This window comes from Heterocephalus glaber, unplaced genomic scaffold, assembly GCF_053883595.1.
Source record: "Heterocephalus glaber isolate CG9 unplaced genomic scaffold, H.glaber_assembly_v1.0 deba00001442, whole genome shotgun sequence".
Taxonomy (NCBI): Eukaryota; Metazoa; Chordata; class Mammalia; order Rodentia; family Bathyergidae; genus Heterocephalus; species Heterocephalus glaber.
In genome coordinates, this window is record NW_028258296.1 from 13,601,281 (window position 1) to 13,625,738 (window position 24,458).

At 39.7% G+C, this 24,458-nt stretch overlaps 1 protein-coding gene across 6 annotated transcripts in view; it reads left to right on the forward strand.

Moving 5' to 3' along the window:
* Miga1 (mitoguardin 1) overlaps positions 1–24,458 on the forward strand; it is a 78,806-nt gene that overhangs the window by 4,680 nt on the left and 49,668 nt on the right. For all 6 annotated transcript variants that reach the window (XM_004841411.3, XM_004841414.3, XM_087212956.1 and 3 more), the window contains exons 3-7: positions 8,377–8,554; positions 11,220–11,356; positions 13,880–14,006; positions 16,132–16,265; positions 17,188–17,311. In XM_004841411.3, coding sequence (XP_004841468.1) covers positions 8,377–8,554; positions 11,220–11,356; positions 13,880–14,006; positions 16,132–16,265; positions 17,188–17,311 — 700 coding nt within the window. The remainder of the gene's footprint in view (positions 1–8,376; positions 8,555–11,219; positions 11,357–13,879; positions 14,007–16,131; positions 16,266–17,187; positions 17,312–24,458) is intronic.

Here is a 24,458-nt window from a genome sequence, read left to right on the forward strand (position 1 = left end):
GCTTGGGGTTTTCTATTTTATTAATAGTAGCCATCCTGATGGGCTGAAGTGAGATCTCATTGTAGTTTTCATTTACATTTCTGTGATGCTTAGTGAGGCTGAGCATATTTTCGTGTTCCGATTGGCTGTTTGCTTATCTTTTTTGGAGAAATGTCTGTGTCCTTTACCCATTTTTAATTGGGTTTTATTGTTGATTTTTAGGAATTCCTATGTATTATATATATTGATCTCTGTCAGACACATGATTTCTGCTGAGTGTGGTGACGCACGCCTGGAAGCTCACCACTTGGGAGGCTAAGGCGGAGGATTGCCGTGAGTTTGGGCCAACTTCAGCTACAGAGTATGTTCAAGGCCAGCCTGAAATACATAGGACGACCCTGTCTCAAAAAAAGAAAAAAAAAACCGCATGATATCCAAATATTTTTTCCCATTTTGTGGGTTGCTTCTTTGTGGGTTATTTATAATATCATTTGATGTTCAAAATTTTTAAAATTTCAAGCCTAGTTTGTGTACTCGTTTGTTGTCTGTGACTTTGATATCATATCTAAGAAATCATTGCCAAATCCAGTGTTGTAAAGTTTGTAGTCTTATTCAGGTCCTTATTTTGAGTTCATTTTTTCTACCTTTATTGTTTTGTGTGTAAATATCCAATTTTCCCAGGATCATTGTTGAAGGCTTCTTTTCCTTGTAAATGGTTTTGCACCCTTGTCAAAATCCTTTGACTGTATGTGTGAAGGCTTGTTTCTGGGCTCCCTGTCATATTCTGTTGATGCATATATCTGTCAGCAGGGTTATTTATTTCGTTGATTGTCTTTGACATGAAACTATGTTGAATGTGGTCAAAAGTTTTCTTTTTCCTGTTTCTCTTCTTTTCTTTTCTTTTTTTCCATGTGTGTGGTACTAGAAATTGAACCCAGGGCCTTCATGTCGAGTTGCCTAGGCTGGGCTTGAGCTTATGATTGTCCTGTCTCAGCCTCTCAGAATATTGGAATTATAGGGGGTGCGCCTGTAGGGGTGCACCACCATGCATGGCTGTCAGATGCTTTTTTTTAATCAGTGGAAATGATCATGTGGTTTTATTTTCTTCATTCTGTTAATGTGGTATATTACATTGGTCAGTTTTATGTTGAATCATCCTTGCATTCCAGGAATAAATTTCACTTAGTCATAGTCTGTAATCCTTTTAATTTGCTGCTCATGAATGTGTGTTTTGCATCAGCATTCATAAGGGATATTGGCCTGCAGTTTTCTTGAATCTTTTTTTTTTTTTTTTATAGTACTGAGGATTGAACCCAGGGACACCTACCACTGAGCTATATCCCCAGCCTTTTCTTACATTTTGTTTTTTATTTTGAGATAGTGTCCTTAACTACTGAGGTTGGCCTTGAACTTGAGAGCCTCCTTCCTCAGCCTTCTGAGGAGCTGGCATACAGGTGCACCGCTGTGCTGGCTTTTGTCATAATTACTTATGCTTGGGCATCGGGAAATTGTTGGCTTTGTAGAATGAGTTAGGAAGTGTGCAAGTGTGAGAAAGAATAGTTCTTTTTCCTTTTTCTTTTTCTTGCTTTTTTAGCAGACAGGGTCTCGGTATGCATTCTAGGCTGGCCTTGAACTCCAAATCCTGCTGCCCCAGCCTCCTGAATGCTGGGATTACAGGTGTGCACCACCATGCCTGTCTTTTCTTTCATTTTTTTAAGAAACTGTTCTATTAATTCTTTAAATGTTTAATACAATTCAGGCAAGTCCAGGGCTTTTCTTTGTTGTGAGACTATTGATTATTGATTTAATTCCTTTTTAGTTATAGGTCTGCTTAGATTTTCTTTTTTGTTGTTCTATTAGTACATGTTTGCAGTACATGGCAATTTACAGTCATTTTAGGGAGTGAGTACATAGTACAGCTTCTTTTTTAAAAAACTCCTTCTCCTTCCCTCTCCCTCTGCTTAGATTTTCCTTTCATGATGTGGTCTTGTTAGGTTTTGTGTTTCTAGGAATTTATCCATTTACTCTAAGACTTAGAATGGCAAACCTATGACACCCACGCCGCACTGGGCTATTTGTATCATTAAAAGGTTCACCATTGCTGCTCTGTTATCTAAGTTATTGGCATACCATTGTTCATGGTACTCTTCTATAGTCCTTTTCATTTCTGTAGAATCAGTAGTAATGTCCTTACCTTCATTTTAGATTTTTAAAATTTTAAGTCTTTTTTAGTTCAGCTGTTTGTCACTTCTGTTGATCTTTTCAAAAAACCAACTTTTTGGATTTCTTTCTTTGTCTTTTGTTTTTTGAGACAGGGTCTCGCTGTTAGTTCAGACTGCCCTCAAACTTGCAGTGATCCTCCTGCCTCATCCTAAGTGCTGGGATTAAAGACATGGGCCGACATACCCGGCTGATAAGCCTTTTCTTATCACTCCTTCCCCTACTCTTCCTACCTTCTAATAACTACCATTCTACTCTCAACTTCTATGGGATCATCTTTGTTTAGAGTGTACATATTTTTAGACTGGCATATTTCACTTAATGTAATGATTTTCAGTTTCACCCATTACCACAAATGACAGGATTTCATTCTTTTTATGGCTAAATAATGTTCTGTTGTGCGTATATGTACTACATTTTATTCATCCATTGATAGACCCATTTCTTTTTGTAAATAGTGCTACAATAAACAAGGGAGTTTATTGCAGGTGTTTCTTTATACTTATTTATTTCCTTTGGATGTATACCCAGGAGTGAGATTGCTAGATCATGTGTTAATTCTGTTTTGGGTATTTTCAAGAACCTCTGTACTGGTTTCCATAAAGGCTGTATTTACATTCCCCTCAACCGTGTGCAAGGGTTCCCTTTCCTCAGCTTCCTTACTGGCATTTATCTTTTGTCGTTTTGATAATAGCCATTCTTACTGGGATGAGGTAATATTTTATTGTGGTTTTGTTTGTTGCTGTTTGTGTTGCTGGGGATTGAATCCAGGGCCTCCTCATGCATGCTAGGCTAGCACTCCACCACTGAGCTACACCAGCTCCTCTTTACGGTTTGACTTGCGTTTCTCTGACGATTAGTGAGATAGAGCATTTTTTCCTATACCTATCAGCCATTTGTGTGTCTTCTATTGGGAATATCCATTCAGGTTGATGGTCTTTTATTTTTGGTGATGGTTGAGAGTTGAACCCAGGGTTTTTGCACCCTGCCAATGAGCTATACCCCACTATTGTCCATTTTTGAACAAAGAATTTGATTCTTTTTCATTCTTTCTTTATTTCTTTCTTTTTTTTTTTTTTGCTTGCTACTGAGGTTTTTTTTTTTTTTGGTACTGGGGATCAAACTTGGGTCCTTGCGCTTGCGAGGCATGTGGCGGAACCCCTGAGCTAAATCCCCGGCCCACTACTGAGTTTTTGAGTCCGTTATGTATTCTGGATATTGAGCTCTTGTCAGATGTTAGCTTTCAAGTATCTTCTCCCATTCTGTAGGTTGTCTTTTCCTTGTGATGTTGTTTCCTTTGCTGTGCAGAAGCTTGTTTTTGCTTGGTTTGTGCTTTTGGGGTTTTGTCCAAAAAACCATCACCCATTTCAGAGTCCTAAAGCATTCCCCTATGTTTTCTCCTAGTCATTTTATAGTTTCAGGTTAAAATGGATTAAATCTGTACCTACTGATTTTTGTAACTGCTAAGAGATGGGGGCCTAGTCTCATTCTTCTGAATGTTGGATACATGACTTACCCTGCACTGTTTATTGAAAATACTGCTTTTCTCCAATGTGTGTTCCTAGCACCTTCGTGAAAATCAGTTGACTCTGGATGAGTGGATTTAGGTTCTCTGTGCTGTTGGTCTTTGTGTGTCAACCTTTTTGCCAGTGCCTTGCTGTTTTGATGATTTCAGCTTTGCAGTGTACTTAGTGTGATGCCTATTGCTTTGTTCCTTTTGCTCAAGTTTGCTTGGGCTATATGAGTTTTTGTTTCCATAGAATTTTTTTTTTCATTGTTTATTGGTACATTTTAGATATACAATACAGTTACATTCATCATTGGGACCTTGTACCTTTACATGATGTATCTTGGTTCTCATTTTTTCCCCTTCCCCTGGCCATCCTTCCCTATTTATAAAGACTTTGTTTTCATTTTTTCCTTTTCTCATATTTTTTCTTTTCCCTTCTTTTCTTTCCCCTACCCCTCCCATTTCCCCTAGTCCTTTAGACCTTTTCGTTCTATTTCATAATATCAATTATACATTTTGATCCTTATTTATACTTTTAGTTTTTCACACCAGAGAAACTATTCGGTATTTACACATGTGTGTGTCCATAGAAATTTCAGGATTGTTTTTCTAGTTCTGTGAAGAATTGGTCATTGGTCTTTTCATTGGGAATGTATTCTCTGTATCTACTCTCTGCATCTACTCTGTAGATTGCTGAGTGTTTTAGCAGTATTTGTTTGTTCAGTCAGTGAACCATGGTACATTTTTTCATTTTTATGTTTACATGTATCCTCTTCAAATTATTTAAATCAGTGTTTTGTGAGTTTCATTTCAGAGATCTTTTACCGCTTTGGTTAAATTTATTCCTAGTTTGTTTTTTTTTCCATAACTATCATAAATTGAATTACTTTCTTTATTTCTAATTCGGTTTTAGTATATGCCAAAGAGAGCACTCTTCATTTCTATTACAGATAATCGGCTATTGATGTATACCAAGACTACAGATTTTTATATTTTGACTTTTGTACCCTGAATCTTTACTAAATTTAATATTCTAATATTTTTGGTGGAGTCTTTGAGGTTTTGTATATATATATGTAAATATATATATGTACATGATCATGTCATCTGCAAACAGTGATAATCTGACTTCCTCTTTTCCAATTTGGATGCCCTTTATTTCTTTCTCTTGTGTAATCACTCTGGCTAGAACTTCTGTGTTGAACAAAAAGTGATGAAAATGGTACCCTTATCTTGTTCCAGATCTTTAAAAGCTTTCAGTTCAGTATAATGTGAGCTGTTGGGTAAATACCTACGGCCTTTGTTACATTGAGATACATTCCTTAAAAACATTGTTCAGTGTTTGGGCTTTTTGTTCGATCTGGTTTTCTGAGACTGGGTCTTGCTGTGTAGTTCAGGTTGGCTTTGAACTCACTATGCAGCCCAGACTGGCCTCCAGCTCATGGGGATCCTCCTGCATCAGCCTCCTGAGTTCATGGCAGGGTCTTTAGGTCATTGAGGGGATGGATACCTTTGAAGCAGATGTGGGACCAACTTGTGCTTGTTGTCTTTCCTTTCCTGGCCATGAGGCAGTGGGGTTGCTCCACCATGTTCTGCCTGGTGATGCGTGGCCTCACCCAGAGCAGTAGGGCCATGGTCACGGACAGACACGCCTGTGTCTTTTCTCTTTATGCCTCGATTGTCTTGGGTGTTGCTGTAACAGTGGAAGCAAACAGGCCTCTTTGGGAATCTAGCTAAAGGTTTGTAAGTTTTATCTTTTTTGGAGAACCAACTTTCTTCCATTGATCTTTTATATTTTTTTAGTCTGTTTCATTTATTTTTGTTCTGATTTTTGTTTTTTTCCTCCTAATTTGGAGTTTGGTTTATTCCTGTTTTTCTAATTTCTTGAAATATGGCCATAGCTTTTTTTAAATGAGTTTCTTCTGTTTTTTCATATAGGCATTGGTTTCTATAAACTTTTTCTTTGTGCTGCTTTTGCAATATCCCATAGGTTTTGATGTTTGTTCCCATTTTTGTTTGTTTCAAGAAATTTTTAAATTTCCTCCTTAGTTACTTCCTTGATCCATTAGTTGTTTAAGAGTAAGCTAATTCATATGTATTTGAGGTTTTGTGTGTGGGGGGGTGGGGGGGTACTGCAGATTGAACACGGGCTTTGCACTGAGCTACATCTCCAGCCCATTTTTATTTTTCATTTTGAGAAAGGGTCTCACTATGTTGCCTAGGCTGGGCTCAAATGTATGATTCTCCAGATACAGGAAAAATATAACCCCAACCTGCTAGATGTCAGATGTGCCAAGTTCATGTCCCCTGAATATTGGAGAATGAATTCCAAGGGGAAAGAAGGTTAAGAGTAGAAAGGTTTATTATGGGGAAGCTCCTGAGAGCCAGGAGGGGTCCGAAGTGGGTGGCTACCAAGGCCCTTTGTCAGTGGTAATTCACACAGCAAAATCAAATGGGGGTACAGCATGGGCCAAATTGCTGTCTTTAGGGTTACAAGTATAGCTAGTTAGCGAACGCTGATCCAATAGGGAAACAAGTCACATAGCAAAGGTATATGGAAAGATCAAAGGCATTCTTGGATAGGGAGGGGAAGATGGGTCCAGGTGTTCTGCTGATGCCTCGTGTCACGCACCACCAGAGCAGGTGGTGCTAATTACAGTACAGTCTCAAGCTGCTGTTTAGCTTGCAGGCCTGGCCATTGCATCTCCATCCTGAGGCCTCCTCTTCAGATTTGCCTCCAACCACAATTCTGAGGTCTGTTTTTGTGCAGACTTCCTTGAGGGCCCAGTCCTTCTCTGACTGTATTTCTATTTAGCTGCCTATAATACTCCTGCTTCAGTCTCCCAGAGAGCTGGGATTATAGGAGTGTATTATCATGTGTTACAGGTTTTCTGCTTACTGATTAGTACTTTTATTGGATTGTGGTCAGAAAAGATACTTGATGTGATTTTATTTTTTAAAAAATTCAAGCCAGGTGTGGTGGCACTCAAGAGGCTGAGACAGGAAGATTGCCACCAGTTTGAGGTATGTAGTTCAAGGCCAGCCTGAACTACATAGTGAGATCCTGTCTCAAAGTCCTCCCCCCAAAAAATAGTTTGTTGAGATTTGTTTTGTAGCTTTTCTCTTTTTTAAAAATAAATTTTGTTTTATTTTATCCCATTTCCCCCTCAACACCCTCCCCTCCTTATGTACAAAAGCTTTGTTTCCTTTTTTTCCTTCTATTTTCACTTTTTTTCTTGTCCATTCCTTCCTCCTTCCTCCCTTGTTCTCCTTCCCTTTTGAACACTTTCTTCCTATTTCCTGACATCTGTTACACATTTCAGTTGTTTTGTAGCTTTTCACGTGATCTGTCCTAGAGAATGTTCCACGTGCCCATGAGAGGGATGTGTGTTCTGCCGTTGGGCGAAGGTTCTATAGATGTCTTTTAGTTCCTTTTGGTCTGGGGTACAATTTAATGCTACTGTTTCCTTGTTGATTTTCTGTCTGGATGATCTGGATTTAAGAAAAGTGGATTGGCTCAGTGGTTTCGCCGCCTGCTGCACAAGCTCAAGGACCTGAGTTCGATCCCTAGTACCAAAAAAAAAAAAAGAAAAGAAAAGTGGAGAACTTGGCCATTTGTCTGGCATTATTTGTGCTGTAAGGTGGTGGTGACACTTTCCCCAGCTCTCGGTATCCCCGCCTGTTAGCTCTGTTTGATGGTTTCACCACTTCGCAGGTGAATGTGGTGGCATTGTCTGCCCCGAGTGAAGGTTAATGGCCTCTTGGAGTGTCAGTGCGCACCCTTGTGTACTGTGTCTGTCACACTGGATTTGATCCTTACCAGGGACTCTCTCCGCTGTCGTTGAACTGCTTGCAGGCAGCAGCCCCGGCCTGAGCTGTCCTGGTCAGAGGCATGCAGTGCTGTGTGTGCTCCTGAGTACAGTGAGGTCGTAGTACTTGCAGTAATTATTTGTTGAATGATTTATGAATAAAATGGCTTATTTATGTGGTACTTAGAAATTAATTTCCAGATATTAACAAAATAGCTTAGTTTAAAAGTCTGATGTAATGATTTCTAGAATTAAAAATCTTTCCATGACTAAGAAGACTTGGTTACATTAATTGTTATTGCTCAAAAAAATGTTCATGGAATTGAATTGATTTGTTCTCCCATTTTGGGTGGTAACATTGTTTGCTTGAGAACTTCAGAACACTGACTAATAAATTATGAGATTTATTTTATTTTATATATTTATTTATTTAAATTATTACATTTATTGAGTAGCCAGCACCTGTAACCCCAGCACTTGGGAGCCTGACGCAGGAGGATCCCTGTGAGTTCAAGACCAGCCCGGACTACATAGTGAAACCTTGTCTCAAAAAACTGAAAAAAAAACAACAACCCCAAAACCAAAAAACCATTTATTGAGAGCTGGGGATCAAAACCAGGGCCTCATGCATACTATGCAGGTGCTTTATCTCTGAGCTACACCCCTGGGGCAATTATTATGTTTAAAAATTTTCTTTAAACAAAAATCAAACTAGGGTATCATTGAAAGAGTAAATTTATAGTATCTTGGAAATACTTGCAAATAAGGTAGATTAGAAATAAATCGTTTTTATGCTTTTATTTTCAGTGAACAAAGTGAAAAAGATTTTTTTAAAAAAACTAAATGTGTCTTTTCCAGATCAAATTTTCACCAGTAGCTAAAAAGGTGTTTGTGGTAACTGCAGTGAGTGCCATATCTGTAATTTTTCTGGCCCATCATTTTAAAAGAAGACGTGGGAAGAAGAAAGGAAAGATATTACCATGGGAACCAGAACACCTCCTGCTTGAATATGCTAAAAGAGCAGCATCAGATAAAGGTATGTGGAAATAGCCGAGTTAAGTCTACAAAAGAAATTATATGTAAAAATCATAGCTGGAGTACAGTGGTTTCAGTGTTTTAGTCTCCAAAACTTTTCTTCCCTGTCATTTAACTCACATATAATAACATTTTAGAAGCCAGGCATGGTGCATGCCTGTAGTCCCAGCACTCTGGGTAGCTGAGGCAGGAGGATCGCCTCGTAGTTCAGAGATTTAGCAAGAATCTGTCTCAAAAAATAAAAAAAGTGTCGGGGGGCTGGGGATTTAGTGCAGTGGTTCTGACACCTGCCTCACAAGCACAAGGTCCCGAGTTCGATCCCCAGTACCAAAAAAAAAAAAGTGTTGGGGTTTAGCTCAGTGTGAAGGCCTTGGGTTCAATCCCAGTACTGCAAAAAGAAACCAATACTAAAACCAAAAAACCCCTAATAAACACATTTTAGAAAGATTAGCACATACAGACAAGGCAACAGAAAAAATCATTTGAAATTCTGCCCAGAAATAATTCCTGATAATACTTTTTTTTTTTTCAGTACCGGGGATTGAACTCAGGACCTTGTGCTTGTGAGGCAGGTGCGGTGCCACTGACTAAATCCCCAGCCCTCTTGATAATACTTTTGATATATATCTGTCTGTTTATATTTACATTTAAATTACCATATTAAAATATAAAATTTGATATATGTAAATAAACATATATATATTTTTTGAGACAGTCTCGCTATGTAGTTCACACTGGCTTTGAACTCACTATGTAGCTCAGATTGACCTCAGACTCACAGCCAAGCTCCTGCCTCAGCCTCCCTAGTGTTGCAATTATAGGTGTGCAACACCACACCCAGCTTTATGTATAAAATATGTGGTCCCGTATTTTATAGCCTGCTTTTATTTTATTTTTTTGGTACTGGGGATCGAACATGGGACCATGCGCTTGTGCGGCAGGCGCCAGAACCACTGAGCTAAATCCCCAGCCCCTGCTTTTATGCAACATACTTTTTTTTTTGGTACCGGTAATCTTACTCCGATCCTTGTGCTTGCGAGGCAGGCAGCAGAACCACTGAGCTAAATCCCCAGCTAACCTGCTTTTAATATATTTGACAATATACAAGAATGTCTTTTTAGGTCAATAAATATGTATCTGTGTTATCATTTTTAATATGTGATTAGTGTTAAAATTGTACACATGTTCCCTAATTTATTTAAACATTTCCCTTTGTTTCATTGAGGATATTTGTGTTTTTCTTGTTTTGCATGTATTTGTCTATTTCCTTAGTATCTAATGTCCTAGAAGAATTTCTGGCCTTTTAAAGGGTTTATTTGGGAGGCTGAGGCAGGAGGATTGCTGTGAGTTTGAGGCCATCCTGGGCTACATAGTGAGTTCAAGGCCAGCCTCAAAAAAAAGCTGTAATTTTTGTTAGAGATACATATTGCTGAGTTGTAGCAATAAAAATAATTTCTTAAGCATGCCAGATGTTTTAGTGGCCTCTCCCCCATTCCTGAGGATTAAAACCAGTTCCTCCTACAGAGCTACATTCCCAAACCTTTTCGTTTTTTTATTTGGGGACAGGGTCTTGCTATGTTGCCCAGACTGGTGTCTCTAATTACAGCTGTATGCACCTGCGCCCAGCTTCTTTTTTTTTGGTACCAGGGATCGAACTTGGGTCCTTGTGCTTGCGCAGCAGGCGGCAAAACCACTGAGCTAAATCCCTGGCCCCCAGCTTCTTTTTTTTATTATTTAATTTATGGTACACTTTTGTAATTCAAATTGTTTTTTTTGGTACTCGGGACCTTGTGCTTGTGAGGCATGTGGTGGAACCACTGAGCTAAATCCCCAGCCCTGCAATTCATTTTCAATCAGTGACTATACATGCGAAGTACAATACGTTATAGTAATAATTGCTGTCATTTACAGATATTTTATTGGGTCTCAACGAAGTGCTATATGTAGTGCCTTATTTAACTTTTTCTGCAGTTCTGTGAATTAGGACTACAGTTTTATGTTATTCCTATTTTATCCAAAAAGAAATTTGAAATATGTAAAAGTTAAATGAATAACTGAAGGCCATATAATTGAACTTGAATCCAGGAGGGTCTTAACTGGTTTGTTAAGAAATACTAAGACATGATGTCTAACCTAGAAGAATGTATAGATGGGTAGAGGAAACAATATAAAAAACTAAATATGCCTTGTAGTCTCAGCGCCCTGGGAGTGTGAGGGCGGAGGATCCCAAGAGCCCAGCCTGGGCAGCTTAGTGACTTAGCAATACCCTGTTTCAAACACCAACAACAACGACAACGACAAACCCTACCTAAGTACAATATAATGCAGTATGGATAAGGATTAGATGTATTTCAGGAAAAGAAGTGGTTATATTTTAAATTTATAATTTGAAGGTTCATAGTTGTCAATATTTTTATGCTGATTACTACAGACGATTCCAAACCATCCTGGTTAATCAGGTGAATGTTTTACTTTTCATTGCAGAAGGGGATTTTAGCAGTGTTAAAAACATGAGAGGTGTAGTTTTTATTGTTACATTTAATAATTATGCAATTGAAAAGTTATTTTAAAAATCAGAAGCTTTCAATGAATGTAATATAAACTTGTAGTTTTGTGTGAAGTTTTTCACTGGAATTATTGATACTTTTAATATGTTTGTTTAAAAGGTTCAAGTTGTTCCAGTAGTAGACAGAATTTGACCTTGTCTTTAAGTTCTGCCAAAGACAAAGGATCTCAGTCTTGCAACTTTGCCATTGGAGGACTTTTCAGTAAATACTCAGGTTCTGCACAGAGTTTGGGCTCTGTAAGTAAAAAATATATTACTACTTTTCTTATTTTTTTTATTTTTCTCTTGTTGACTATTAGCTAAAGTGTCACACACCTGTAACTTAGTACTGAAAGAACCTTCAGAAATCATCCAGTTGAGTTTGTTCTTCAGGCAAGTAAGTTTTGCTTGGTTCCCAGTGCTCTGAGTGACTGTAGAGTCCCTGGGTTCTGTGAGGTGGCTCTGGTGTGGCAGTGCTGTGTCCAGACTAGATCTGTGCAGTACAGCAGCTCGGTGCCGGAGCCGGACTTGTGCTTGGTCCGTGAGGCTGTGTAGGTCAAGGCACCTGCCTTTCTAAAGCCAAACGTGGTTCCTCAGCTCCTTTGCAGCATTCTTCGGGTAGTAACTGGTGAGCCAGAGGCCTCCCTTCTTCAGCTTAATATAATACTGACTGACAAGTGAGGAAGGAAGTTCGTATTTGTTTAATTCCAATAGAGTCTAATTAATTTTAAAAAATAGGTAGGACACGCACTTGCCCCTTAGTACAGAACAGGCGAAATAATACACATTGAAAAATGTGTCCTTCGTCCACTCAGTCCTGGAGTGAACACCAACAGTTTCTTATGTATATTTCTAGAAAGTACAGTACACACTACTATCAGCATGTGTGTTCATCTTCTCCTGCTAGTTTGCACAACTCCATGCTCTGTTCTGAACCTTGCTTCTGTATTTCACTGGAATATATAGCTTCCTATTCTGTAATACCTAAAACTGTGCTTCATCTTTTTTTTATTTAAAGAAATGGGCCAGAAGGGCCGGGGATTTAGCTCAGTGGTTCCACCACCTGCCTCGCAAGCGCAAGGTCCTGAGTTTGATCCCCAGTAACAAAAAAAAAAAAAAAGAAAAGAAATGGGATCTCATTATGTTGCCCAAGCTGGCCCTGAAGTCCTGGGCTCAACTGACCTTCCTAGTTCAGCCTCCTCCTTTAGTTGGGGCTATAACCAGATTATCATGTCCATCATAAATATACTAAATTTTTCAGGCATTTCCAGGGTAAGAACATCTAGATAGGGCCAGGGATTTAGCTCAGTGGTTCTGCCACCTGCCTCGCCAGCGCAAGGACCTGAGTTTGATCCCCAGTACTGAAAAAAAAAGAACATCTAGATAAAGGTCTGCAGACTTCAGTTCTGTGAAACGGAACAGAATAATGAAGAGTATACCTAGTCTATAATCTAGATTTCCTCAGTCAGAGAGCTGCCTATTTAGAATATTCTCAAAGGAAAGTTGAAGCTGTTTTTTTTTTGTTTTTTTTTTTTGGTTGTTTATTGATTTATTTTTGAGACAAGGTCTTGCCACTTACTTCAGGCTGGCCTTGAATTTGCTGCCATCCTCCTGCCTCAGCCTTCTGAGTACTGGGACTCCAGGTGTGCACCACCACACCCGAATTCTCTCTGCCTGGTTTTTCTCTCTCAAGCAGTACCATAGATGCCTACCTTAGGTTCACGCAGCAGCAATAGTAAGGAGGGAACATGGCCCATAAAACTTGGTAACTGGATTTGAAGGACATGGGAAGAGATATGCTGATGATGACTTCTGTTTTTGAGAAATTATGGGAGTGGAAGTAATGTTAAGTGAGCTTGGAGGAGGGGGAGTTTTTCCTGTGGGAAGAAGCTGAGGTCCTTTTATGATAGAGTCAGTTTGAGATCCCAGGAGAAGAGCAAAGTAGAATTACTGGTAGGCAAATGAAATGGCTCTAGGTTTTCCAAAAGAAAACATAACTAGAATGAGGGATTTGGTAGTCATCTGCATCGGCTTAGTGAGTGAACCTTGTTAGGGAAGGACTTGTATGACAGACACTTTGAATTATCATTTAGCAGCTGGGGATTTAGTTCAGTGGTTCGGCCGCCTGCCTTGCAAGCACAAGGACCCGAGTTCGATCTCTGGTACCAAAAAAAAAAAAAATTATCATTTAGCTGAGTTGGCCTGGCCCGCATAGCTGGGTGTGGTGGTGCATGCCTGTAATCCCAGCACTCAGGAGGCAGGATTGCTGTGAGTTTGAGGCCAGTCTGGGCTATAGAGAGTTCAAGGCCAGCCTGAACTACAGGGCAAGATCCTATCTTTAAAAAAAAAAAAAAAAAGAAAAAAGAGAAAGTAAGAAAGAAAAAGAAAAAAGTTCTAAAAGCAGAATAAGATTACTGCCGGATTTTTGATTGAGAAAACCAATTTATGTTCAAAATACTGTTCTACTTGTGTATTTTTACCAGTTACCCATTTTTTTGAGAGGGGGTACCGGGAATCGAACTTGGGACCTTGTGCTTCTGTGGCAGGTGGCGGAAACACTAAGCTAAATCCCTGGCCCCTATCTTTTGTATTTTTGATCAGACTTGGAATTCTTAGGGTCATAGACGTCTAATTTGAATGAAATCAGAATTATACAAGGTGTAAATCGCATGGGTTGTTTTTCTAAGAATAGGATTTATATATGTAAATGGTAAATATAAAAGATCACAACACACTGTTTAAGAGAAGCTTTGAAATAACGTCTGTCAATCTTCATTTTAGGTCCAGAGTGTTAATTCTTGTCACAGCTGTGCTTGTGGCAACTCTAACTCCTGGGACAAAGCAGATGAAGATGATGTTAAACTTGTTAATATTCCTGTGACCACTCCTGAGAACTTGTACTTAATGGGTAGGAATACTGTGATAATGTTTTAAGATATTGTGATCATATTTAATTTGAAAGTAAGAAAAGTGAATTGTTCTAAGAAAAGCAGCTATGATTTTAAATGGTTTTTACATCTGTTGAATCAGCCTATGCAATACATAATACAATACTAGTTGTATTAGTTTTCTGAGGGTGCTGTAACAAATTACCATAAACATGGCTGCTTCAGACAACAAAAATTATTCACTCAGAGTTTGGAAGGCCAGAAGTCTGAGCTCATTATGACTGACCTAGAGTCAGATGTCAGTACCTGTTGTGTGTATGCTGCCTGTTCCTTTGGAGGTGAGGGGAGATGTTCCTTGCCTCCTCCAGCTCCTGCTGGCTGCTACCATTCCTTGTCTTGTGGCCACATCACTCCATCTCTGTCTTGGTTTTCATAGTATATTCTTCTCTGTGCATATCCAATCTTCCTGCACCTCTCTCTTCTGAGGACACTAGTAATTAGATTTAGGGTCCATTAGATAATCCAGAACAGTCTCTGGGTAGGAGCCCTATGGGTCACCTAGACTAATCACTCATTTCTTGTAATTCCCTTTACAAAATTGATGGCATTAAAAAGATTGGTGACAGGGCCGGGGATTTAGCTCAGTGGTTTCACTACCTGCTGCGCAAGCACAAGGACTCAAGTTCCATCCCCGGTACCAAAAAAAAAAAAAGATTGGTGAAATATGTTTGACTTCCTGTTATAAAACTGATAATGTGTGGTAGTCTGAGTCATGTTCTGTAGTGACACAGTGTACTTCCCAAGGAAGCAACTTTTATCTTTGGGCAAGTCTGCTGTTAGGTAATTTTTCCTGTGTTCATCCAAAATAATTAGATGGATAGAGAGAGGACAGTAAGAGAAGAAAGGATGAAGAAATTGGAGCTGTGCAGAAAGGAGGGTGGATATAATTGTCCTTTAATAGAATAATGGGTAAAATTGTCTTGTAAAAGCATAATTTTTTAGGATGAAAATTGAAAGGAGGCCGAGTTTGATCCCTGGTACAAAAAAAAAAAAAAAAAAAAATTGTAAAGAGGTTCTTCACCACAGAAAATCAATAAGAAAGAAAGGCCTACATTGCATATGAAAATTTTTGTTTAGAGTCCTAGATTCCACAGATAATTGAAGAAATAATGACTTTAGGGAAGATGTATTCTTACGTACTGTATCCTAAAAACATTTTGAGAATGTCTTGAATCCAGATTCTTGAGCAGCTTTTTAAAGACCTTTTTCTTTTATATGTGTAGAAAATTTGAAGTTATAGTATGTTTTGATTTTGTTTGAAGTACTTAATTTTAATAAGCTTTTTCTTTCTCACTTGGAGAAAAAAGAGTTATAGTCACTTTCTTTTTGCCCATAAAAAAAATTTTCTCTAAGAAAGGATATGAAATTCCTGCTTGGACTATAGCCAACCGTTTATGGGTATCTTGGAGATTTTTAATTCTGGCCAACCAATTTATTCATCTAAATCAGCAAATTGAGACAGTGGTGGTTTAGGGCACCATTTTTTTGTTTGTTTGTTTTTTGAGACAGAGTTTTATTATGTAGCTTCAGCTAGCTTTGAACTCACTCACTATGTAGCCCAGGCTGGCCTCAAACTCAAAGCAATCCCTGCCTCAGCCTCCTGAGTGCTGGGATTACAGGCGTTCGTCTCCATACCTGGTGATAAACAGTTCATTTGGACTTCTATACTACTTTCAGGTTTACTGTTTCCTTCTGAGAATTTACAAGCCTGATAGAAGTTGTAGTGTTTTTTCTATTTAGAGGGACATTTTGAAATATAATTATGATTATAAAAACCATTAATCTTGAACTTTTGATGAATTAATAATGTTCTAGAAAAGTTCTAAGTACTATTTGCATTTGAATTACTTTTAAAATAAAAAAGAAGACATATTGACCATTTTCTCTCTGAGTTTTGGTGGACTAGAACTGTAGGCCCAGAGGCCGGGGATTTAGCTCAGTGGCTCCGCCGCCTGCCTCGAAAGCGCAAGGTCCCTTTAGTCCCCGGTACCAAAAAAAAAAAAAACTCCAAAATTCCAGACTCCAGGTAATTTTATTTTGGCATTGGTTTTCCTTATTTATAATTGTTCTGTTCTTAATTCCTAGGTATGGAATTGTTCGAAGAGGCGTTGCGTCGATGGGAACAAGCTCTAACCTTCCGCAACAGACAGGCTGAAGAGGACACCTGTGCTTCCATTAAACTGGGTGCAGGAGATGCCATTGCTGAGGAGAGTGTGGATGTAAGGGGGACTCACTGCGAGTCATGTTCTTATTGGGAGAATCAAACTGTGTTCAGTATTAATGTAGTGTCCTTGATTTCTCTGACATTTGGTAGATGTTTTCTTTTTTTTTCCCTTTGGCCTATGTGAAGGGCTCTTGGGTATTTTCTGTTCAGTTATTCATCATTATCTACTTATTGTGCGTATTCTGGAAGTTTTTATCAGTGCTGGGGATTGAACCCAAGGATCACTAAGCTACACCCTCACTCCCTCTCCCCCTATTTTTAGAGACAGGATCTTACTCAGTTGCCAAGGCTGGCCTTAAACTTTCGATCTCCTGCCTTGGCCTACTAAGTCGCTGGGGTTACAGGTGTGTGCCACCATGCCCAGCCTTACGAATTTTTGAAAAACCTGTTTTGTGCTTTGGGTTTCCTTAAGTATTGTTATATTCGTAAAAGTCACAGAGGCAGAACTGGACTGGTCCTTATTGATTATTTCAGTAGACTGCTAATTGGCAAACTTGGGAATGCACCTTGAGGGCTTGCTGAAACTCAGAGTTGGGGCCTCCACACCTAGGTTTGTGATTCATTAGGCTGTGGCCACCCGAGAGAACTGCATTTTTTTTTTTTTCTACCAGGGATTGAACTTGGGTCCTTGCACTTGTGAGGCAGGCAGCAGAACCACTGAGCTAAATCCCTGGCCCAAGAACTGCATTTCTAATGTCCCCAGATGACAGTGATGCCTCTGGCCTGGGGACCTTCCTCTGAGAAGCCCTGAGCTAGTCTGACTCCTTAATTTACACATGAACTGGATCCTGAGAACAGAGACCCAGACCTCCTAACTTCTATTATGATACTCTTCTCTTTCCCTGCCTTTTACTTAAAAGCAAACATTTTCTGTTTGAAATTTTAGCATTGCTATACATAACTTCTTCTCTTCATAGGACATTATCAGTACTGAATTCATCCATAAACTTGAAGCTCTGCTGCAGAGAGCATACCGTCTCCAGGAGGAGTTTGAAGCTACCCTTGGGGGATCTGATCCTGATTCCCTTGCCAGTGATACTGGTAAGATGGACTTATATTTTCATTTTCTTTTTTTTTGGTACTGGGGATCGAGCTCAGGACCTTGCGCTTGTGAGGCAGGTGGTGGCACACTGAGCTAAATCCCTGGCCCCCATATTTTCGTTTTCTTGTACAGATGTTTTTATAAAATGTATGATTTTCATCTTTTATTTTCTTGAAATCATTTGCTTCAGGGTCTTATGTATTAATATATCTGATATATTTTATAGAATAGCCAAGAGAAAAAAGTTCTATTGTATCTATTTTTCTTTCAGTTTTATTTTTCAAGTGAACATAATTACTTTAAGGTACAAATTCAAGCAATCATCATTAATAGGACTGTGACTTTATTATTATTATTATTATTATTTTGATGTTTTGAGACAGGATCTCACTGTGTAGCCCAGGCTGGCCTTGAACTCATAGCAATCCTCCTGCCTCCACCTACCCAGTCCTGGGGTTACAGGCATATGCCACCACACCCAGCAATGTGACATTATTTTAAAAATATATTCTACATGAAAAAATCTCAGTTAGTATTAGAGAGTGTCTTAGTGACTTTGCTTATCACTGAGGCAGAGTATTCACCACCCACAATTTAAAGGAGGAGAGATTTATTTTAGCTCATGTTCTTTGTCCATTGTTGGCTGGCTCCGGGGCAGGAAGGCATGGAGGAAGGGCCTGGCAGAGAAAAGCTGCTTACCTCCTAGAAGCTCGTCAGCAGAGAGTGAAGGGAGGAGCGGGTGGGAGAGAGGCCCTTCCAGGTCCTACCCCAGGGATTCTGCTCTGAGCAGGCCCTCTCCTCACAGCCAGTCAGCCCTGTCACCCCATGGGGGGTCCTGCCCAGAGCCCGGCCTCGAAGCACAGGAGGCTCTTGGGGAGTGTTTTTGTTCTAAACCGTAACAGAGGGAGAAAAATTAAACAGTAATATAAAAATGGGGAGAGATCCACTGCCTCAGAAATGTTTATGTAGTTTGAGCTCCATTTTAATTGGAGGATAGCTTTTGAGGTAAATAGACAACACAAACATTATTATATACTTTTTTTTTTTTTTTTTTTGGCTTTTTGAAAGGGGATCTCACTATTCAGGCTGGCTTCAAACTCATGGTGATCCTCCTGCCTCAGCCTCCCAAGTTCTGGGATTACAGGTGTGTGCCACTGCACCTGGCTTATATACCATTATTTTTATTTCCTATTTTATTTTATTTTTTTTTGGTACCAGGGATCGAACTTGGGTCCTTGCACTTGTGCAGCCTGTGGTGAAACCACTGAGCTAAATCCCTGGCCCTTATTTCCTATTTTATTTTATTATTATTTTTTTGGGTACTGGGGATTGAACTCAGGTCCCTGAGCTTGTGAGGCAGGTGGTGGAACCACTGAGCTAAATCCCTGGCCCTCTTATTTCCTATTTTAAAGAGAAAAGAACTTGGAGGAAACTTCTTCAATGAAATCTTTAAAAAAAAGTTTTTATACTAATATATAGTCACAATTTATAGCAATTATACATCATGGGAAGTCGGTACGTGTGCATAACACATCTTAATTCTTTTTACTTTCCTTTTCAAAGACATTTGTTTTGTTCTGTTTTTGTGGTACCGGGGATTGAACTTGGGACCTTGTGCTTGCAAAGCAGGCGGCCAAACCACTGAGCTTAATCCCCAGCCCAAGGAAGGATTGGGCTGGGGATTTAGCTCATTGGCACTGTGTCTGCCTTGCAAGCACAAGGTTCTGAGTTCGATCTCTGGTACCAAAAAAAAAAAAAAAGGCTTAATTAAATTGTTCTTCGACTTCTATAAATATCCCCAAACAGTGAAATAAGACAAAAATCACATTTTTTAAAAATCAACAATAGTTTAAATCTAGCTGAGTGTAGTGGCCTCTACCTATAATCCTAGCTATACTAGGGAGGCTGAAGCAAGAGGATCACAAAGTTGAGGCCAACGTGGTCAATTTCTTGAGACCCTGTATCAAAATAATTTTTTTAAATGATTTTTTTTTTTTTGAGACAAGGTCTCACTGTGCAGTGCAAGCTGGCCTTGAATTCACTAGGTAGCCCAGTCTAGCCTTGAGCTCATGGTGATCCTCCTGCCTCAGCCTGCCGAGTACTGGGTTTAGGAGCATGTGGCACCATGCCTGGCATACTTTCCATTAACTTTGGTCTTTGCTTTCTCATAATATTATTGTCACCAAGTATTATTTATGTGATCAGTATTTTTAATAGTTTCTCATATTAGCATATGCTTTGATATATCTAGGAAATTTCAGGCAAATTCCACAAAAAAAAAAAGTTGGCAATACTCATGTCAAAAAATACAATTTCCTGCCATCCCAGCACTCAGGAGGGTGAGATACTAAGATCTCCCTCCAGTTCAAGGCCAGCCTGGGCTACATAGCAAGACTGCCTCAGAAAAAAGGGAAAAAATGTATAATTTAAAATCTTATATTTATATTTATTTTTGTATAATTTTCTGATTTTCATTAGAATGTTATTTCTGTTAGTAAGAGAACAGAGAAGAATTTTAAGAGAAATGCAAAATGGAACAATTGGAAAAGATAGGAGAGGGACAAAGAAAGGTACGGAGAAAAAGAAGTAGGAAAAAATTGGAAATACAAGGAGAGGCAGAGGAGCCGGCCCTTTGTCTTTCTCTGTGAGCGCTTCCCCTGTACTGTGCCCATCGCTTGTTGCTCCCAGCCTTGTGTTGAGGAGCACGCGGAGCCCCTGCGGCTGGTCTTGGAACACGTGTCTGCCTTGGGTTTGCTTCCATTGCGCATGCCCAGAATTTCTCTTCTTCCACGGCCTTTCTTAGAGATGGCACGATCTGTCTCTGGTTTTTCAGGATATGAAGGCTTCTTGGCTGCTACTCCACAGCCTCTGCTTAGGTTCACATTGCTTTCTGGACAAGAAGAGCTCTGTGCCCAGGCTTCATTTTTGAGGTCTCTAGGTTGTTTCTGAGGAAATTACCATCAGTTTGGAACTCTAATAAATAGGACTTTTAGAATGGGACCCAATGTACGCAGCCCACATGTCAAGTTAGCCAGGGGTGGAGTGAGTCCTGCCCTCCCTGTCTTACATGGTAGTCCCTGGCTCCCAGCCGCTCACTTTCCTTGCAGCCATGCAGTGCCTTGGCCTCCTATTGCCCGGAGGCTCCTGGTGACATAAAGCTGTTTGTTTTGTTCCTTCTCAGGATTGTTTGGGTATTGTATGTTTCCATTTTTGAACTTGTACATTGAAAGAGCCGACTCTGTGGCCAAGATTCTAGTAAGGGAGTGGCTCTATTGGTTTGTTTGGTTTTTTTTGGTACCGGGAATCGAACTCAGGACCTTGCACTTTCCAGGGAGGTGCAGCACCACTGGGCTATGTCCCCAGCCCTATCCCCAGCTCTATCATATCTGTTACTTGATATTAATCAAAATGGCTTAAAATTCAGTTAACGTTCCTCATTCTCTAAATTCAAATTCATTTTGTACATTTAATTTATGTTTCTGAGAGGCAGTTTATAGTTAGTCCTAAGTTAAGGGAGCCTAACAAATGCCTTAAAAGGCTCAGGATTGAATTTAAACTAAGTCCTGGAGTGGGCATGCCTGGTGGCGCCTGCCTGGAACACTGCCAGCACTTGGCAGGCTGAGGCGGGAGGATCACTGTGAGTTTGAGACCAGCTGAACTACATAGTGAGACCCTGTCTCAGAACAACAACAACAATAATAATAAGTATTGATCTCATTCAATGAATACTTTGTTGCTTTGAAATATGCTTTGTCTTATTTGATGAAATTAGATTTTTCTCTTAAGAACTTGATAGAGGGCCAAGTAATTTATTGTACATTAAAAATATGCTTTAAAAAAGCTAGACAGGGCCGGGGATTTAACTCAGTGGTTTTGGCACTTGCTGCACAAGCGCAAGGACCCAAGTTTGATCCCCGGTACCAAAAAAAAAAAGCCGGCATATTAGTGCATGCCTGTAATCCCAGCCCTCAGGAGGCTGAGGCAGGAGGATCACTGTGAGTTCAAGGCCAGTCTTGGCTACATAGTGAATTCATGGCCAGCCTGGGCTACTACAGAGTGAGACCCTGTCTTTAAAAAATTTTTTGTTTTGTTTGTTTGTTTGTTTTGGCACTTGGGATTGAACTCGGGTTCTTGAGCTTGTGCAGCAGACAGTGAAAACCCTGAGCTAAATCCCCGGCCCTTTAAGAAAAATTTTTTAATTAATTAGGATTTTTTTTTTAAATGGATTAGGTTTTTGTTTTTTGTTTTTTGGTTTTTTTTGGAACCAGGGATTGAACTCGGGACCTTCTGCTTTTGAGGCAGGCTGCAGAACCACTGAGCTAAATCCCTGGCCCAGATGAATTAGGTTTTAAGGAATGAGTTCCTCCCATAAAATGTAAGTACCCCATATTTTGTAATTCATTTTTTACCCTGTTTTTTGCTTGTATTTCCTTAACCATTCTGAATTAGCAAATGATTGTTAGATATATTGCTAAGTTTTTGTGCACCAAAACTTTACTCCTGGCTTAATCAATAGTTATTTGTTCCATTCCTCTTTATTATAGAGTCAATCACAAATAAATGAAGGGCTGGGGATTTAGCTCAGTGGTTCTGCCACCTGCTTTGCAAGCAGAAGGTCTGTAGTTTGATCCCGGTACCAAAAAACAACAACAACAAACAAATAAATGAAGACTTGAATTAGTTTCCTAGTTAATGAGCGTTTACTCGCTGGCGAGAAGGCTCGGTGTGAATCATCACTAGAGGGCAGCACAGTTCATCTGCGCTTCAGGTCCCTGTGCCTCTTGCATCCTGTGCCGCTGCCCTAGCCCTGGGAGTTAAGTTTAGCTCAGCACGTTTTCTGGCTGGTTTTGTACATACCTGCTACTGTAACTCAGTGTGATTGAGAGCGTGAAGGGTATTCACAGGCTGCAAGGGACATCAGTGTAAATTTCCATTGCTGTATTGTTGTTCTAGCTAATTGCACCCAGAGGTATCCGGTTTACTTGTAGATTCTGTTTTTCATAATGTTGTTAAATTACAGGTGTTAAGTTGTAATTTTATTATTGTATTTTTGAAGATGCAACCAAACCCCTCCCTTATGATCTCAGTTATAGATAGTAAAGCTTAGTAGTTAGCATCACCAGCTTTGCAGCCAAACAAACATGGCTTCAAATCCCACCTCTGCCCCTCACTAACTGAGACCATGAGCAAGACTTGGCCTTTCTTAGAGCCACTTTCTTCATCTGTACAGTGCAGGAGTGTGGTAGGCCAACTTTGTTCAACTGTGTGTTGTATTTAGCATAGACTTGTTATCTTCATTAGTGAAATTATATTCCAGGAAATGATTTAAAAATTACATGGCTTAAAGGCTGGGGATTTAGCTCAGTGGGACCATGCCTGCTTTGCAAACATAAGGTTCTGAGTTCAATCCCTGGTACTGGAAAAAAAAAAATTACATGGTTTAAGCTAGTTAGAGGTAGCCTGTTCATAACTTGTTTTACAATGAAACTGTTCAGTCATGGTCTCCACACTGGATTTTTATACTTGGAATTAATTTGATTTTTCTCACATTATGGTAGTAAAATACATTTGCATTGATTGAAACAAGATATTTTAACCATGGTTAAAGTTATTTATTTGGGAAAGTAAACATTGCTCTTAAATCTACTTCTGCTGTGTGTTAGAAAAATAGGTAACATCTGGAAGGTTTGAAAAAGTGATTATTCTAGATATAGGTAAGATTATTGGCTTTCCTTGGGAAGAAAATGTTTGAGAAGGGGAACAAAGAGGAGGGGAGGAAAGAAGGGATGAAAGAAAAAATGGAAATACAGCTTTTGTAAACAAGGAGGGGAAGAGAGGTTGAAGGGGGGAAAGGGGAATGGGAAAAAAAGCAGCAGTATCATGTATGGGTACAAATTTCCTATGATGAATGTTATCATTATGTATATCTAAAATGTACCAAAAATTCAATCCCTGGGACCAAAAAAAAGAAAAAAAAAAAGAATAAAATAAAATAAAATGTACCAAAAAAAAATCATTGGCTTTCCTTGCTCCCTGATCTTTCCATGCATGGAAGAAAGCAAACTGATACAGTAGTGGATCTGTCCTCTCGGCCAGGGTGTCCCATCCATTAGTGACCTCTGTCCATTCCATCTCCCTCGATTCCGATCCCCTTGTCTGCGCTTCTGTACCTGTGTTCAGCCTCGCTGGCTCCTGTATGGACTCCTTCTCCCAGCTGCATCTGCACCTCATCCTGGAGGTGCCTTCTTGTTGTACAACTCTCAGTGTTGTACAACGGTGAGACTACTTTTCTGACCTTTTAATTTATTTTTTTCTGTTTCCCCCACACTCCAGCCAAATAGAACAAAATCTCCTGAACTGAAATTTTTCCTTAATATTTTAGTTGTGTAATCAACTCTGGGTGTTTAGTAAGTTTTCAGTCTGTGTCTCTTTGATTCTGGTGATGCTGTTTCTTTGCCTGGTCCAGCATGTGCTGAACTTTTGCTTGCTTTCTGTTGCTTGGAGAACACAGTTTCATCCAAAGCTGCTTCTTCATCTATTTGCATTTCAAGCCAGAGGGAGTCTCACACCCTCTCTTTTCCTTCATAATGGTACTTGGTGGTTTTGGAGCACCTTTCAGAGACTCCTCTGCCTCTGGGCACTGAATAAATTGAGAACACAAAAAGTCATCTTTTTAAAATTATAAAATAATATTCTTTTTGGGCTTTTCTTAGTACCTGGATTGGACAATGTGGTAAGGCTTCCGATGACTTCTTCCTGTCAAAAAAGTTCTCTGGAGGGCCAGGGATTTAGCTCAGTGGTTCCACCACCTGTCTTGAAAGCGGAAGGACCCGAGTTCGATCCCTGGTACCAAAAAAAAAAAAAAAAAAAGTTCTCTGGAACTGAGGATTTAGCTCAGTGGTTCTGCCGCCTGGCTCGCAAGTGCAAGGTCCCGAGTTCAATCCCTGGTACCAAAAAGGAAAAAAAAAACTTCTCTGGAGAAGAGCTGGGAATGCAGAGCAAATTCCTAGCTGCTCCCCAGCCAGCTAGCTGTGTAGGGTCCGCACCTGCCCTGCAGACCCTGGCAGCTCCCTGAGACCCAGAACAGCAGTGTTGGGGCTGCAGAGCCAGGCCTTTCTCCAGAGGACTGAGAGTGAGCGAGCGAGC